The 17,968-nt window shown below is 45.6% G+C and overlaps 1 protein-coding gene across 22 annotated transcripts in view; it reads left to right on the plus strand.

Annotated features, from left to right (window-relative positions):
- The first annotated feature begins 3,017 nt into the window (after positions 1-3,017).
- Septin11 (septin 11) overlaps positions 3,018-17,968 on the plus strand; it is a 91,374-nt gene continuing 76,423 nt past the window's right edge. For 9 of the 22 annotated variants that reach the window (XM_017320980.2, XM_030254690.1, XM_017320981.2 and 6 more), the window contains exon 1: positions 5,439-5,620. In XM_017320980.2, the coding sequence (XP_017176469.1) occupies positions 5,594-5,620 (27 nt within the window). In that variant the 5' untranslated portion in view covers positions 5,439-5,593. Of the gene's footprint in view, positions 4,993-5,438; positions 5,621-17,968 lie in introns of those variants that run through there. The other 13 variants (XR_389284.4, XR_001784719.2, XM_006535099.4 and 10 more) reach the window with 5 other exon arrangements.

Genomic DNA, 17,968 nt, shown 5'->3' on the forward strand with positions numbered 1-17,968 from the left:
GCTCTTTAAAGAGAAAACTAAAACCAAGGCATCATTCATAGAGAAAAAAAAATAACAGAAAAAAATCTCTGCTTGTGACTGTTAAGAAAAGGAAATGCCAAGCCTTGGACAGTGTATTTGTAAAGAACACACCTGTTAGAGGGCTTGTATCAGACATCTGTGATGATTCTCAGAGCTCAGGAAAACCCAATTTAAAAGCCCAAGGGAAAGCCAATCATGATAGCACATGATTGCAATTTCAGCACTCCAGTCAGAGAGAGGAATATTTTCACAATTTCAAGGTCAGTCTGTCTGATTAGGCCACTCGTGGCTATATAGTGAAACCTTGTCTCAAAACCAGAAAAACCAGCCAACTAACCCCCAAAACTCATGAGAGACAAGAGACACATTATGTAAGAAATTGTGTGTTTGGCAAATGGATGCTGAACATCACCTGGGATGAAGGAAATGTATACTAAAGCCACCCAAGGGAACAGCATACCTACTGGGATGGCTAAAACCTAAAAGACCAAGTACATGGAGTGTGGCTGGAGAGCGAGCAGGGAGTGCTTGCTTCCTGCATTGCAGGGAGCCTTACTGCATTACCATCTCAGAAGCAAAGCCTGTGCTTCTTAGCTGTCTTCCTTCGCCTCCTCCCCACTAACAATGAGCTGCCTGTGTCTAGACTCAGATGTATAAGTGGAGTCATAGGATGAGTGCTCTTTTGAGACTTTCCCCTTTCACATAGCATAATGTTTGAAAGATCCATTCATGTACTATGTGATTAGTACTTTCCCCATTTATGGCAAAATAAATACTCTACTGTATGGATATATCGTATATTATCCGTTCATCAGTTGGCAGGGTTATTTCCACTGTTTGGCTATAGTGTTGAACCCTGTGAATGCCATTGTACACACTGCTGTGTGGCTTGTGTTTTCCTTTCTCTTGGGTATCTACTGAGGAGTGACATTTCTAGTTCATAGTGTAACTGGGCTTAATTATCTGAGAACCATCAATGTCTGTAATGTCAGGACGACAATGTCATTCCTATCAACAGTATAGGAAGCTTTCAGGTTCTTTAATCTTCACCAACACACTATTATTTGAACCCCTGTGGTTTTTGTTGTTTGTTTTTGAGACAGAGACTCTCTACATAGACCTGGCTGTCTTAGAGCTCATTTATGTAAACCAGGCTAGCCTTGAACTCATAGAGATCTGCTTGCTTTTGGTTCCTCAATGCTGGGTTTGCCACCATGCCCAGTGGTCTTTGAGTTATAGCTGTCCTAATGGGTGTGAACTGTCACCTAGTTGATGGTTTTCCTTGCATTTCTATTTCCTTGGAAGTTTACTCACCCCATTCAGTGGTGCAGCAGACAGGGATCTGGTTTTGGATCGTAACTCTATCCCATTAACAGGTTTCTCTTGTATCTATGCTACTTTGGCTCCTGCTTTGTGGTCAAGGTTGAAGCCAGCACTGTGAGTCTTGGAACTTGTTGCTGTTTTGGGTCTCTGGATGTCCACAGGAACGGTGTACCCCAATCATCAGTTTTTAGCAACAAGTTGGTTGAGTTGCTGAAAAGGACTGTGTGGAATCTGTACATCAGTTTGAAGACTCTGTCATCTTACCTCTGCTATGTTTTTCAATGCACATGAATAGTTTTTCATTTGGATTCATAAATTGAGGTGGGGGGGCTGGAGATTTAGCTCATTATATAATGTTTGCCTGACAAATCCTACGCAAGACCTTGGGCCCAATTCCCAGTATTTCATTAAAATTTGTTTTCAGAAATATTTTTGCATGTCTTTAAAACCATTCCCTTAAGTTCTTTATTCACTTTGCTTTGAATAGAAATGAAATTGTTTTCTAAATTTGATTTTTGTATTGTCCTTTGCAAATGTGTACAGATACAATTGTTCTTTGAGTATTGATCTTGTATCCTATACAACCTTGCTGAGTGCATTTATTAGTTTTAAAGGTGTGTTAGTGGCCTTAAGATTTTCTTTATAAAGTTCAGGCCATTTTTGAGTAGAAATAGTTTTAAGTTTTCTTTTATTATTTGCATGCATTTAAAATGTTTTTAAGAAACATCTTCACATAATGTTGCAGAAAGAGCTTTGTTCTCTAAATGGTATGTAGTTAAGGTTTCTAACTTCCTGTTCTCTCTCTCGCTCTTCTTCTTTTCTTTTCTTTTCTTTTCTTTTGACAGGACCTCACTATGTAGCCCTGGTTGTTTTGAGGAACTGGCTATATAGACCAGGCTGGGATGTAAGGTCTGTTACCATGCCCAGCATCCCGGTTTCTTACCTTATCCTCTTGTATCTGTATTGTGTCTTTCTCATTGTATCTGTTTTGTGTCTTTCTCATTGTATCTATTTTGTCTTTCTTATTGTATCTGTTTTGTGTTTTTCACATTGTATCTGTTTTGTTTCTTAATGTATTTCTCATTGTATCTGTTTGTTATTGTTCCCATTGTATATTTTGTACTTTCTTAATGCATCAAAGCACTCTTACATTAGATTTTTTAAAGGAAAGGGGAAAGATACAGAAACAACCTAGATAACTTACCTAAAAAACTTAGAATGAGTAAACCTAGAATGCAAAGGTTTTGTTTTTACTTAACTCCAGAATTAAATTTAACAGTGTCACCTCTCTGAGTGTAGATCATGTGATCTCTTGAGGGCACTAAGGGAACGAAATTAAGGGCCTGATGGATGTTGTATTTTCAGGAACCTTTAATAAGAGACAGTTACTTTCTACCAAGGTGCAAGATTCACTTGGAAAATCTCTCCAAATAATCAGGGGTCCCACTAAGAAGGGGCACTGATCTTACACGAGGAACAATGTTAAACATTCATCATATATCTTTTCTGAAATGAAAAATTGAAATCACTTCTAGGCTTACTAACCCCTTGGGCTTGTCACTGCCCTTAGGATCAAGTACTAAATTCTGTCTATGGAAATAATTGATTATCCATAGCCTTAGTCCCAAGTTCCATCTCCACTCAACATTTATAGAATATGTAAACATGTATTGATCATTCAACTTTATTGAATATTGCAAATGTTGCTCAAATTCCTCCCTAGGGGAGGCATTAGCAGCATCTACCCTTCCTCCTAAGGTCCACAGACAAACCGAGGCACCACGCAACCGAAGTTCACTCTGGAAAGCAGTGAGTTCATTGGACTTCCTTGGATCACAGGTGAGGGGTTACTTAGTGAAGGGTAAGTGCTCTTTTCTTAGAGGCCACACTGAAAACTAACATGACCCAGCAGGGATGAAGGCTTTCCACTAGTCACACAGATGGATCCCCACTCTCCTAGCTTCTCAGCCTATATACACTCTAGCCTTTCCTGGAGGCCACATGCAAGGAAGGCAGATGCACATAGAAAGCGTGGTAGTAAGTGACTGGATACCCAGTGTGGGGCTCCTGAGCCTCACTCCCCTCTCTGAGTGAGATAAACAGTCAGTAGCCACAGCTGGGATGTTCATTTGCACCAAGATGACAGTTGTTTGGCTTGGAGGACAGTCCTGTTCAACATGTACGGTGTGTGCTAGAAGCCAAAAGGCAAGAACTCTTGAGTTCATAGTCTATTGAGAGATGAATATTACTATGACAACCTCTTAACGGCCTGGTTCATCTGCAACAATGGCTGGGGTGAAAGTAAGTCACAGTTCCTGCCTGTTGTCATCTGAGGTTATATATAGCACCGGGCCTCTCCTTTTAATCTTAAAAGGTTTAAGTTTGAATAAGAAATTATTCGCACCCCCACCCCCCACCCCCAACCGAAGAACAAGAAAGCACTGCATTAGAGTCACAGAGGAAAGGTAATTCTTGTTTTTGAGAGCTCTTGCGGAGCACTCGAGTGACATCTTACAAACTCGACACTGTGTAACGGTGTAAATGAGGTCCCTATTCTCAAAAGACATCTTCTCTATAGAACAGGGAGTAATCAGAACAAGTTAGTGCTGTTCAGGTCTGAGTGAGCCAGAATCTGGCTTTACATCAGAGCCTTCCTCTTTCAACACACTCTTCCCTAGGTTCCACCGCCAAGGGTGGAATTCACTCTAGGCAGCTTCTAGCTCCTCACTCACCTACCAGAGCAGCCCAGCATCAGATCAGCTACTGGTGAACCAGTGCTAGTCACTTACCCTCAGCCAAAGACTGGACAGAGAGCATCTGAATCCCGTAGCCAAAAGTGGGTTCCCAGAAACTTGGATGTTTGAAGTCTCAGGTATGACTCTCAGATGCCCGCCCTAGTTCTCCCCCCACGCCCCTGCCCCGTGGGCGCGTTCATGTGGGCTAAATACAGCCCTTCCCTTGCCTCTTCCCCTGCGCTTCAAGTCACCTACTTTCCTCAACTCACGTGAGTAGCTATCCTCACGTGATCGTGGGTCTACCATGCGTGGACACCCACAGCGCATTACACTTCTCCCTGTTAAGCCTATGTCAGATGTATGTACAAGGACCCCGCCATTTCGCCTGCCACTCAGACACTGTAATTATTCCAACATCTGCTGGGGGTGGGGGTGGGGGGAAGTCCTTCTTAGTGGTGGAGGAGCCCTCCCAGTTCCCTGTGCTGTGAGTCGCACCCACTTGTCACCCGCTTCTCGCCTTCGCTGTGCACCACACCCCGCAGCCAGGATTGAGCTTGCACGCCTCCGGGCCCTGGGTCATCCGGTCTGTCTCCGGGATCCAATATCACGTCCACTGACCTCTTCGCACCAGTAACCTCTCCAGTGTGACACGGTGGGAAAAGCTCTGGAGCAAGCTCACAAACGGCTTAATTTTTCCAGCGAGCACTCAAGTTTTTTTAATTAATTAATTAATTTCCCTGTCCCCAGCAGCGGTGGTTGGGTCGTTCACGACTAGGTCCTCTTTTTCTGGAAAAGCGGTCCCCAGCCCGGCCGCACACCACAGCGACGGCTTCCAGCAGCTGGTTTAGTCTCCTTTCTGATGGAAGGCCCAGCAGACCGGCAATTCTTTCCTCGTGGGGCGCGCTCGGCCCTAGTAAGTTACCCACCGCACCTTCTAAGAGGGCTCCTCCGGGTGGGGCGTGTCACCAGGTCAATTTTCCAGAGGTACAACCTCTGCACCCTGCGGTCCCCTAGCCTCCCTGCCCCACCCCATAGCAGCCCCAGGTGCCGGCTCCGCGCAGCGCGTGGCAGCTCGGGGTTGGGACCTCCGCGCCTAGGCTTTTACGCGGACCCCAGCACGTGTTGCAACAGGGGGAGTGTCGGGCAGTGTCCCGGCACAGGACGCTTTAATGGGACGGAAGAAAGCCACAGGAAGGAAGGTGGCTGACTTCAAAGCGTATCATCTTATCAGCTGACCAGGATCACGGTTCACCTGCTGCGTTCGTCTGCTCGGCTGGGGCTGGGGATCTCTCTGCACCCCCGTCCCGGGGCAGCTAATGGTCGAGTCCAGGCGGGAGGCCATGTTGCTGGAATAAAGCGGGCGGGGCGGCGCGGGCGAGCAGATGCGGCTGGAGGCGCGCGGGAGCCGGGCGCGAGCAGGGCGCAGCCGCGAGGGAGGCGCGGGGGAGGCCAGCGGGAGCCGGAGCACCAGCAGCAGCCAGTGTCGGTAAAGAGCAGCCAGAGCCACAGTCGCGATGGCCGTGGCGGTGGGGAGACCGAGTGTGAGTACTGGGGCCTCACTTCTCTAGCGTGCTGATCCCGGGGCGCCGGGTGGTCTCCGCTTCGGGGCGCGTGCGGGTGGAGACTTGCGGGGATCAGGAGGGGGGCTCTGGGTGGTGGCTGTTGGGGGCTGTGGGTGTGTGCATGAATTTGGGCGCGCGTCTGGGGCGGAGGGGAGCTTGGGGAGCCCGCAGGCTCAGAGCCTACCTGATGCAACATTAGATCGCTTTGGCGCGCCCCTGTTTCGGGGATGTGGGAAGAAAAGGACCCTTCTGTGAGGCGCCCTTAGAAGAGATTGCTTGAGCTGCTGCTTTCCCCAGCTACCTCTCTCTCACGGCGCACAAGGCTTAGCTGGTGACAGAGGAGGAAGGCGCTGACTGAGGAGGGTTTCCTCGCGGTTCTCTCGCGCCCTGGGGGCGATCCGGGCATGAGAATTGGGTGCTGAAGCGCTGTGTCACACGGCCGTAGAAGCGGGTCAAAGGGGTGGGATTTCCGTGGTGGTTTACTCCCCCCCCCCCCGGGTGCATTGTGAAATTCCGGACACCCTCAGGCGCCCACCCGGGTGACCCGGGCCCTGCCCAGGATGTGGACAAAGCCCTAGGCACACACACACACACACACACACAAAGTTTTCAAAGGGCTCCCTTTCGGGGTGGGTGGAAGTCCTGAAATACTCTGCGGCTGGCAGGCCGGGGGCGGCAGTAGTGAATACGGGGCTCCGGGAAGAGGAAGGGAGGGTGCGTGCCTGGAGAAGTGTCCCAGCACCCGAAGTCAGAGAGGGGATGCTCTGGGCTGGGGTACGCGCCACGGGCTGTGCCTCTGGGAGTGTAGGCTCTGGGTTTCCAACTCCGGCAGCCAGCTAGAGCGAGTAGGACTTTGAGGATGTAGTTTAGGGTCTGCTCTCTAGCCTAGGGTGAAAAGGAGGGAAGGGGCGGTGGCGGCAGTGGCCGCCTTTCCTTTTTATTGAAAGGAGCCAAGCCCAGTGGGAAAGGCGGAGTCCTCTTCTCTCGGGTTTTCTTTGTCAACGTTCATTGCCCACTTTTGCCTGGTCTGCCCTGGGGGCGACTCCGGGGGAGTCCTTCCCTGGCTAGTACCCCATCTTTTTTTTTTAAATTTTCCCTTTCGAACTTTGCAGCTAGCTTCAGGTGGTGGCCTGACATTTTGCAGATACAGAGAAAAGTCTTAGATGTTGAAAGCTGCCAAACCCCAGATGCTGAGTCTCTTGGCTCTCCCCACTTACATCTCTACACACACACACACACACCCTTCTGCACCCCCTGAGGAGTCTTAGCCCAGCAGGAAGTTCATGGGGTCACTGCAACATTACCTCAATTTGATGGTTTTGCTGCAGTTTGAGGTTCTTTGAAAGACTTTTCCCCCCCACAATCAGAAAATGTTCCCTGGTCATCATTAAGTGTTTGTGTGGGTCTTTTTAGACCTTTCAAACTCTGTTAAATGACACATTCTTAAGAATTTTGGCTTCCTCTTCAAAACACAAATTATGCCCTTGTTGATTGGTGCGAGGCTGTCCTTACTGAGGGGATTTGCTTAGTCTCTGGGCTGACCTCTTTATTACTATGGTAAGGAAATCAAGGTTAACTCTTGGCCTTATTTTTCAGGGCACAGATTCAAAGAACTAAAATAACAATGTATGTTTTAGAAGCCTCTGCAAGTGTCTGGGAACCCACTTATCCTGTGTAGGGGGTGGTCCCCCCCCCCCCCCCCCAGTAACACCTATCGCCAGTGCATTCTTGAGGGCTGGGGGAGGTGGTCGGAATAATTTGCTGCACATTTCCAATAAATTAGTAAGTTCATCTATGTCAATTAAATAGGAACAATATGTGAGTTTGAGATTTAGCTGTGTGGCTGTAATTATATCCAACTCCGTGTCTGCCCGCCATATGTGAGCTTACAACCACAGAGTCCTTCCTTGTGCAGGACCTTTCGTTCAGATAGTAGGGGAGGGGAGGTTCTGAAGGCATGTGGATACAGAGAAGATCCCTTCTTTATGCAAATTCTCTGTCGTCACTGCAATTAAGATGGAATTACTTAAAACCTGAACATAAGACACTGGTTCCCCAGTCGTAGGAGTGGTCAGGAATGGACTCTGAAGTCGGATAAGACTTTGGGGAGACTGCAGAGCGTGGTCAGACTGTTTCAGTTTGTTCTCTGGAATATGGAATTGGTGTGCTCAGAACAACTCCCGTGAATGCAGAAGAGTCCCCAAGCCCAGCTCCTAGATGGCTGTGCTGCCTCTGTAATGTTGACATTTTTCTACCTCTCCAATCCTTCTATCTGCTCTGTGGTTTGGACAAAAGACCGAAAGGGGATGGGGAAAAAGAAAGAGGTACTATGAAGTGGACTTATTCATGAATGGAGTTCCCTTTAGTTCTTTAGAAGTCATATAAAAAAAAAAAAAAAAGAAAAAGAAAAAAAGAAAAAACCAAAAAAACCAAAAAACAGAGTTGTTGAGGAAGACATAAATCTTTCTTCTGTCTGTACAAACCACTGCTCCCATCCAGAGAAAAAGAATGTAATCCGAGGAAGGTGCTCTCAGTTTTAGACATTGTAGGGTGACATTTGCTGTGAGTAAAAAGTCAGATTTAACAAACAGAGGTACTTGTATATAAATGTCTGGGTTTTTGTGGTGGTTTTATACCATGTTGTGAATTGAATCCAGGGCTTGTGTTTCTTGCTCAGCCTACCACTGAGCTACACCCAGTTCATCAGATGCTGTGTTTTCTGTATCATGAAATGTATATAATCAGTTACAAATGCTTACCTTTCATGACTAGATTCATACCTCTCTTCAGTAGAGAGATACATTGTTAGTGACCAGGCAAAAGGTGTAGGTTTAATGTGGTACTGTTTGTTCCATATTTAATCTGCATCCCTAGCTTGTCCCATGTCCCCACTGGCCTTGGGCCTTGTCCCCGAGAAGGCCCCAGAGCATAGGTGCTGTTTCCAGAGTGTACCTAGTTTAGCAAGAGTGCTCCTCTCTGATTGATATGTCTCCATTTTGGATGGGTTAGTATTTCTGTATCCATATCCTGACACAGCTGTTGATTTCGAACAATGTGTGGTAATTACTCTACTTGGGAATCAGGCTTTAGGTAGATGAACAGTCTCTCTTAGAGCACGGCATTTATGGTACAGAGTCTAGGAACCGAAGAGAACTTTAGGAATGTTACAGTGTTGTCACTCCCTCCATGCAGAAGCATCTTACTATTTTTTTCCTGACAAAGGGCCTGTTTCAACTTTCCTAGTGGTGTAAATGGCCTGTGATGTCCTTCAAGGAATTGGTTTCATTGCCCTTTCATCCACTGTACTAAAAGAAATGGAAAAGCAAGTTACTTGCCTGTCCACTTGGTACCACAATTGGTTGTTTGCCCACTTAGTAGTAGTGCTGAGGACCTGCTTTGTGTCAGTTTCAGTCCTCGGGTTAGGGATCTGCTGTGGACAGTAAGCTCCCTTCTGACCTGCAGCAGTGGTTTATTTACATATGTATTCTTAAAAAAAAGATTCAAAATCCTCCTGTATTTATGGTGACAGACTTCTATGGAATTTTTAAACAAGGGAGACAGAAAGCCTGTTGGTGACAATGGTTGGGGCTCAGGTAGCCTTTTTTTCTGAGTCACTTCAGACAGTTTTTACTAAAGATACACTCCTGGAGAGATGGGGTTTGTGTGCGAGGAATTAGTGACATCAGATCCTGTTTTCTTTTGTTCTAAGTTGAATCATTTCTGGGATTTGAAAATGTGACAGCAGACGGAGGGATCTGGATTGGTGAGTCTGGTGAAAGGTTAACACAGCTGGAAAAGTTCCGGGCTGAGCCATCAAAACAGTGCCTGGGCTCTGTGGCTGGGATGTAGTCTAACAGAAACCAAATATCTCCTTAGCGAGTGCTGTGACCTCTGTGCCGAGAAGCAAAGGGTCAGGATTAAGAACCAGGAGACCAGTTTAAAGTACAGTAGTAACACTCCCTTTAAAACTGTCTGAGAACCAAATAATTTCCTTAAAAAAGATCTTACATGACCTGTACCAGTGTGTCTGTACTGTTGTGGGAGTCAGACTCAAGAAATTCGTTAGGGAGCGGAACACACCATACGAACCACTGTCAGGTGACAGGTGCCGGTGGTCACTATTTCCGTTAGCCTCTAGAGGCTTACTTCAGCAAGCATAACCCTTCTTGCTTAAACTGCTAATTAGAAACTAAGCTGTGCCTGGCTGGCCCCACCTGGCCAAGGGGACACTTTAACTCTGGACGCCTAGCGTTGGGGTGGCGGGCTGTCTCTGTTGGGATGGTTGGACTCTCCTTTGCCAGTTTGGAGGGCCGGCTTTGATTGATTGCCAAAGCACTGAGGGGTTCTACCCATGAAAGATGGCACTCTGGAGGGAGCTTCAGTTTTTTCTCTTTATGGGATCTTAATTTGGATGAGGTGGAGGAGGCTGGTTTGCGGTTTTAACCTTTTACTGCGACTTGTCTTTTGTGGCCTTGGCTACCCCTTGTCGACGTTGGGGTCAGCAAAGCTGAGCCAGTATTTAAGACTCAGCGAATCTGAAGCTTCTATCCTTTTTCCCAAGGAGAGCTTCTTTATAATATAACTGATACCCTCCCCCACCTCTTTTAAATCTAGATCGACAGAAGACTCTCTTCCAACTAAACAATACCTCGGCTGACCCTGCTGGCAACCCAGTGCAGCTTCTGTTGAGCGGAAAAACAGTGAAGGTGATACAGGCAGGATTCCAAAAAGAATTTGCTGGGTGATCAGAAATAAAATTTGCGTTGCCTGAGTTAGAAGTCAGGAGTGTGTTCCCCGATGTGGCTAAAGTCAAGCCCAGGCTTGTTTTTAGTGTCATTGCCAGTGACAGAGGGCAGGATGCTCAAGTCCACTGACACAGGAAGTTATCGCTGCAGACACTGTCTACCTGTGGAACTGGGACTCCTGCTGGATGGGCTGTGATGTATCCAGAGAGGGAACAGGCTAGAGAAGCAGGAAAGAGGGTAACTTTGGACCCTACCAGTAGGACTTCTGTTCATAACCAATAACAACCAAACAACTAAAAAAGCCTTTTCCCCACCCCTGTTTTGAAAAGGAAATTAACTGCTTTGAAATTTGCCTTGTTTCTTATCACTTGGGGACGAATTTGTAATTTTCTTGGAAATCGGAAACAGCTATTGTTTTCTGTAAAGTTGTTTTACCACGTGCTGCCCACATGCTCTCCGTGGGCAAGTGCAGAGGTTGTGACCGTGAGCCCTTGCGTGTATTCATTCTCTGCTCTTCACCACGATTCTTTTCTTTAATTGAGGCATTGGTCCAGGTGGCCACGGGAGACTGGCTTCTGCCCTGGAACTCTAGGGACATTGCTTCCTTGACAGTCAGACTGAGTGAGGAAAGCAAGCTCAATGTGGCCGCGGGCAGGTCTTCTAAGCCGGAGGAACGGGGTGTGCTGAAAGCTCTCAGAGTGAGAGGTCCTCTTGAGGCAATTCAGTGTCGCACAGCTGTTAGCCTTCAGGGTTGGTGGAGAGAGTGGACTGACGTGAGGCAGGAGGTACAAATCGTGCAGACATTTTTTTTTTTTTTTGCACCGTTGTATCAATTATAATTATCGCTATGCTATCTGTGACCATCCTAAGAAGACTTTTCTTTGTAATGAGGGAAAGTAAACATTGTTAAGTCATCAGTATAATAAATTCTGAAAGCAAGGCTAGAAGAAACATGGCTGACCAATAGCCTCCAGCATAGGACTGAAACGAAGCTCTCTCTCTGCTGAGGCTGGAGACTCACCGCTTTCTTCAGTTGGCAAATAATTTCTTCAGGAGCCCTCTATTTGGATTCTTCCATTCTGTCTCTGTTAAGTCCACTCTCCCAGGAAGGTCTAGAGAGGTGGTTTGTATTTTTCTGGCAGGCTCCTGTAGTAGAACAACATTGTATCTAGCCAGCTGTGTTTCTCCTGGCCACATGCTCAGGTCCACCTCCCCTGATAGCGGCTTCCTCCCACTCCCTAGTGCAGACATTCTATAGAGACGTGTCTTCTCTGCTGTTACTCTTTAAATACTGTATCTCCCATTCATGCCTTGCTCCCAACCTATTTCTGAGTCTTGGTTGAGGGAAGATGCTGAAAATCTGCAGACTACTAATTCCCCAGGGTTAATTTCTATGGAGGGATAGGAGAAAGGATCAGGAGAGGAGAATGAACGCTTAGAGGAGACAGGTGACGACTGGGAGCTTTTGCTAGCAATTAGGATTATCAGAAGAAGGAACACAAAGTCCATAGGGTCCTTTGAGAATAGGAGTTTGTATCAAAGACCAGACCTTCTTTAAGTTTTAGGACATGTTACATTTGTCTCATTTGTGTATACATTTTTTTTTTTTTTTTTTGCCATGTACACATGTGAATCTCATTAAGGGTGTCCACTGAGTTTATTCTGTCCTGATTTTGAAACTTAGAAATAAAGGAGTCATCAAAAATACAAAAAACAAACAAAAATCTTTGTGCATGAGGAACTTGTTCAGGATCTTGATTTTAATTTTTCAAAAGGGCTCTTACTATATATGTCACAGTGGCCTTGAACTAGCAATGTACCTGCTAAGCGGCCAAGTGTGTTCTCAAAATTCATGATCCTTACGCTTCTGCCTACATGTAGTGGCCTGGCAGGTATGCGACACCAGGCTTGGGAGCATCTTGATTTTTAAGTTTTCTATTTGAATTTCTGTTTCGACAATTATACCTCTGCATATAATACACAGAGTGTGTGTATGACATCCAAGGGAGAGGTAATGAGCACAGGAAAGTGAGGCCGAGCTAACATGCACTTACCTAGCTTGAGTCAGCCCACTGGTGGTCAAAGCTTTGGAATGGTGATATTTGCTGTTCCTGTTGCTGTGGACAAGCGGTAACTTAAGACAGGAAGGATGTCTGTTTGCTCAAGGTTTGAGGGGTTATAGACCATTCTGTTGCAGAGGGAACGGTGGTGGCTAGCTCCATGACATCTTCGAGTCATGGAGGACTGGGAGTGAGATTCTGAGCCTGGATGTGGAGCTAGGCTATAGCCTTCAAGGCTACTTCCTCCAGCTTTGCCCCATCTCCCAAAGCGTACTCAACCTCCCAAAACAGTGATACCAATTTGAGACCAGATGCAGCCAGTTTTCTAAGCCAGAGGCCAGGTGTTCAAATATGTGAATCTAGCGGGGAACCAAAGCTTTTAAGATCAACATGAACACAGGCTACCAACCCAGGTTTGATGGCTTACACAGCAAAGACTTATTTCTCCGTCAAGGTTTTATGTGTTCTGTTTTTGAGGACTGGTCTGTTTTACATTGATTCCAGCACCCAACCCAGTTTTTTTGTGGCAGAGGAGAAAGACATGCCGGATCCGGAGCTGATTTTGATTATCACTTTCCCAGGAATTTCATTGGCTAGCGGAAAGAATCTTGCGAAACTTCATCAGAATAAGAATGGATAATCTTCAGGGAAAAGAGTGGCCCTGTGAGTCACTTGGCCAAGCTTGAGAGCCATCCTCCTGGAAGAGGCAGCTACTGTGTTGAATGACAAACTGACTATACTGTCCCACACCCTGAATCTTCTCAATCCTCCATGAAGCCAGGGGTCCTTACTGTTATTATTAGGGGTGTGTGTGAGTGGCAGAGAGAGGGTGGGGAGGGGAAGAGGGGAGAGTTCATTTCTCATTCAATGGAGCCAGGGCTTTGGGGTTTTGTTTGTTTGTTTGTTTTTAAACGATTGGTCTGTAGTGATTTTTCCCCACTTTCCTTGGCCTGTTCTGATTGCAGCTGGTCATGGTGGGGTGATGACAAAGTAGGAAGGCGAGCTAAAGGAAGAGGAGCAGCCAGAGTGAACTGAGGGCGGAGTGTGAGCATGCCTATTGTTCTCTCGGGATGAGCACCGTAGCCAAGTGATGTGGTGGCCTTCGGCAAGACCTTCTGTACTCCTTGCTGGCGGCCCCAGCTTGGGACTTTATGGGAAATGTCAGTGAGGCCATTAGGATTTCCAGCTGCTTGACAGAATTATTTCCCTTGGGAGGTTTCCAAAAGCAGACCTTTCCCAGCCAGTCTGTCCCAAATGCAGATGTCCCACTTCCTTCCCTTCCTTCCCTCGCCCCCTGCCGAGAGGCAGCCCCTCTGAGTAGTTTGGCAAAACCAGGATGCTCCAGCTGAATTTGCTGAACTCTTGACCTTAGGGGGGTTACTTGTTTCCTTGCTAGAATAGTAACAGTCCTTCCCTCAAAGAGTTACCGATTAAATGATTTAGCTCACCCAGCCATGCTTACAGTGATACCCGGAGGTCTACATTGAAATGGAGTTGGGGGTGGGGGAGAGGGGCAAGTGAATGCTAAACTAGTAACAAATTTGTGCTGAAGGCTGAGTTCAAACTTAAACTGACCCCATTACTCTAGTGGGAACTGAGCCCTGGAAGTGTTTAGGCCCTCCAGTTCCTACTTAACACACCTTCGACTCCCGCTGTCATTCTGTTTATCATGAACCTTCATCATAAACCTCAGGTTGTTTAGGAGATTTGGGCAATTTCTTTCTTTGAATTCCCACTATATATGCAAAAACTTATATAAATATATATGTAGAAATGCAACATTTATATTGTTCCCACTTATATATGTCATAATGTGTGTACATACTCTTAGATTCCTTTATCGCTTTGAAGATACTGATGAATGGTTGGGCATGATGGTGTACCTATAGTGCATACCTATAGAATGAGGTGGGGGAATAATTGTTAGAGGCCAGCCTGAGCTACAGTATGAGACACCCCCCCCCCCCCCGCCCAAATCACATAAAGGACTGAGTAAATAAATCTGTAAATAAGTAACACGGGTTTATCAAATATTGATGTGACCCGTAAAAAGCAAACCCATATCACATTGGCGGTGTGACTCTTGGGCATGGTCATGCTTTCTTAGTCTGGGAGCCAACCTTAAGGACAGGGCCTCTGATGTGTACCTGCCTTTCCTATAAACGTTGGCTGAAGAAGTGAACCCACCTGCTCCAAGTGTGTGGGCTAAGACTTGCATTGAACCCTGTGGACCCTGCTTCTGTGCAGCTTCCCTTTGTTGCTATGTGAACCTCAGGTAGGAGTAGACTCAGAACTGGGCTGAAGACCCCAGGTTAGCTTTTCTGACCTGTGTGCATATCTATCTAATGTGCAAGGAATTGCCATCCCAAAGTGAGTCTACGGAAGGCAGTTGGTTTGAGACTTTACCTTGGTCAGTAAGTTGGGTAATTCTGAGGACACCTGTCTCCCGAGGGTCCCACAATGACCTCAGGCTGTAGGTGTGACTGGCTTCCCAATCACTTCCCCAGTTTCTCCTTTCAGTCCAATACTCTGGTCCCACCACATCACACAAAGCGGCATCATGTAAGACTTTGCCTCAAGTCCTTGCCTTTTAAGGAAACCTGGATGAAATCACATTATTTCTTGTTTTGGGTGCTTGTCAAGCCCATACAATAAAGGAATGTGAATGTTTTATACCATCGCGCTACTTGGCTTGTTACAATGATGCTCAGGCAAACTGGCCACTTACTGGATTTTTACCATTATTTCATGAAGGGCAGACATCAAACTTTTGTAAAAATGAGGTTCTGAAAAGAAGTGAGTACATACTAGAACGTCTCTAATTTTTTCTGTGTAGATCTTTGGAATGGAACTCTCATGTGCTTGCTCTTGAATGTATAATGTTCATTTAAAACTGAATTTAACTATTTACAGGGAAATCCTCTATCTACCATCTATCTATCTATATATCTATCTATCTATCTATCTATCTATCTATCTATCTATCTATCTATCTATCTATCTATTGTATATGAGTAGGGCACATTGCCGCTGTCTTCCAGAAGAGGGCATCTGATCTCGTTACAGATGGTTGTGAGCCACCAGGTGGTTGCTGGGAATTGAACTCGGGACCTCTGGAAGAGCAGTCGGTGTACAGTAGCAGCCATGAATTCCTTGTTGTGGGGCAGGTCTCAGTATTGAGCAAGATTGAGGCTCTGGATTAGTTTCTTTGCCCAAGAACTTTTAGGATAATTGCTCCAATGATCCCTTTACTCGGCCAGAGGCTGTTTCTGAAATCCTGGAGAGATTCTTAGAAAGGTCATAGCGCAGGCCGACTCATCTTGGCAAGTCATTCTCCCCGACGTTAATTAACATCTTCCCTCTCTGTCTTTGGGATGTGTGCTTTGACTTGTATGTCTGAGGCTAGTACCTTGGCCTAGCCTCTCTATCTGCTAGTTACATACCTCTTTCTTTTCAGTCCCTTCCCACCGCAAAAGAACCTCTTAGTCACCTCTCCCTGAGGGAATGTTGGCTGCATAGTTTGTAGCTGAAGCACACGTTCATCTTTGAACGCTCTAAGGAAGTTTTCTGATTGTTGGTAGTCAGATTTGCCTCATTGTGAAACTTAAAATCTCAGGTATTTTATGGTTTTAAGGCAGACAGTTAAGGCTTCAGCCGTTGAAATGACTAATTGGTTTGCTGTCTGGAGCGGCAGCTTAAAGCTAGGGTTTTAAGCTGCATGATTGAGGAGCTACAACTGAACTGGGTTTTGAAAAAAAAGTTTATTTAGCACATGTTAATTATACATAGTGATGTGTTGAATTATGGCATTTTCACGCATGTCTATAAGTGTATTTTGATTGGATCCACCCTTCGTGCCCTCCTCTAGCCCCTCCCAAGTCCATTTCTCTTCCCACCCATTCTCTTCTCTTCTGTCATGTGTGTGTTTCTTAACTTTTTCAAAAGTACTTTTTTAGTTTTTAAAAAATTCTATTTTTATATCATTGTTAATGGAAGTCACTTTCTTCTTTCTCTGTCTTCTTCCAAATGCCACCCCCCAAACTGATTGTCCCCTCTTCCCTGATTATCATTGTTACACATATGTATTTATGTCTGCACAAGGATATAAACATGACCTAATGGGTTTCATTAGCGTCGCTTATAAAGATTCAAAGGAAGAGTTATTTACAGCAGCCTGGGCACCTTACCTGTCTACGTCCATGCTTGGAAGACTGCAGTCCATGACTTCTTCCCTTCCTCTGGTTCTTAGAGTCTTAACACTCTCCTTTCCACCATGTCCCCTGAGCCTTGCAGCGGTTGATAGAGTTGACTCACTATGGCTGAGCAGTAACTGTAAGCTGAGTTTTATATCCTAACCAAAGAGGTAGGTGATGGTGTCTTTTTGGCGTTCTGCAGTGCGGTTCATTGGGGGAAGTTGGCACTGTTGCTAAATATTGTCACATTTCTCTCTTTAAAATATTGATAATTTCATATATTGATATAATATGTTTTGATCACATTTATTCACCCCCTTCTCATTACTGTCTTATCCCCTCCTACTCCCTGGAGATTTTCCTACTTCTCTTCACTAAGTCTCCCTTGTACTTTCATGTCTTAAAAAAAAAAACAAAAACAGAAACAAAAACAAAACCCCAACAACCCACTGAGTTTAATTAAGTTTGCTCATATGATCATGGGTATGAGGCTGTTTACTGAAGCATGCACAGCTAACAGAATGTCTCTACTCCTGAAGAAAAATGGCTGTCCTTCAGCAGCCATTGACTGCCACAGTTCCTCAGCCAGTGGTAGGTCTCATGAGTCACTTTTTTTTTTTTTTTTTGGTTTTTCGAGATGAGTCACTTTCTTTTTTTTTTTTTTTTTTTTTTTTTTTTTTTTTTTTTTTTTTAAAGATTTATTTATTTATTATATGTAAGTACACTGTAGCTGTCTTCAGACACTCCAGAAGAGGGAGTCAGATCTTGTTACGGATGGTTGTGAGCCACCATGTGGTTGCTGGGATTTGAACTCTGGACCTTCGGAAGAGCAGTCGGGTGCTCTAACCCACTGAGCCATCTCACCAGCCCATGAGTCACTTTCTTATCCATGCTAGAAATCCTTCTCCTTGAAGAGCTGTTCTTACTCTTCACTGGCTTTTCCTGTTTCCTTTTCTTTGAGTCAGCAAGCATTGTACCCCAGCTGACACCAGGCAAAAGGAGAGAGAGAAGCCCAGATCATATTTCTTTTCACTCTCCTACCACAAACATACCAGATCCAGGGCCTGTCTTTGGCTTCAGGTCTGGCTGAGTTATCCAGACTCACGTTTTAACTCATTCTGACAGGCCTCTTCAACCAGCCCAAGACACTTCTGTTGAGTCTAACCCTGTGTTCTATACTGTTGTGGCAAACTTAAAATATATCTGACAAGAAAAGGCTGAGAACCAAAAAAACGATGTCCAGCTCCCATGACCAGGAGGGTTTTAAGTTGTAGTCACTGGATCAGTTTCGGGTAAATGTGGGAATTTGGCTCCTATAATCAGAAGTGG

The sequence above is a fragment of the Mus musculus genome, chromosome 5, assembly GCF_000001635.26.
Source record: "Mus musculus strain C57BL/6J chromosome 5, GRCm38.p6 C57BL/6J".
NCBI lineage: Eukaryota > Metazoa > Chordata > Mammalia > Rodentia > Muridae > Mus > Mus musculus.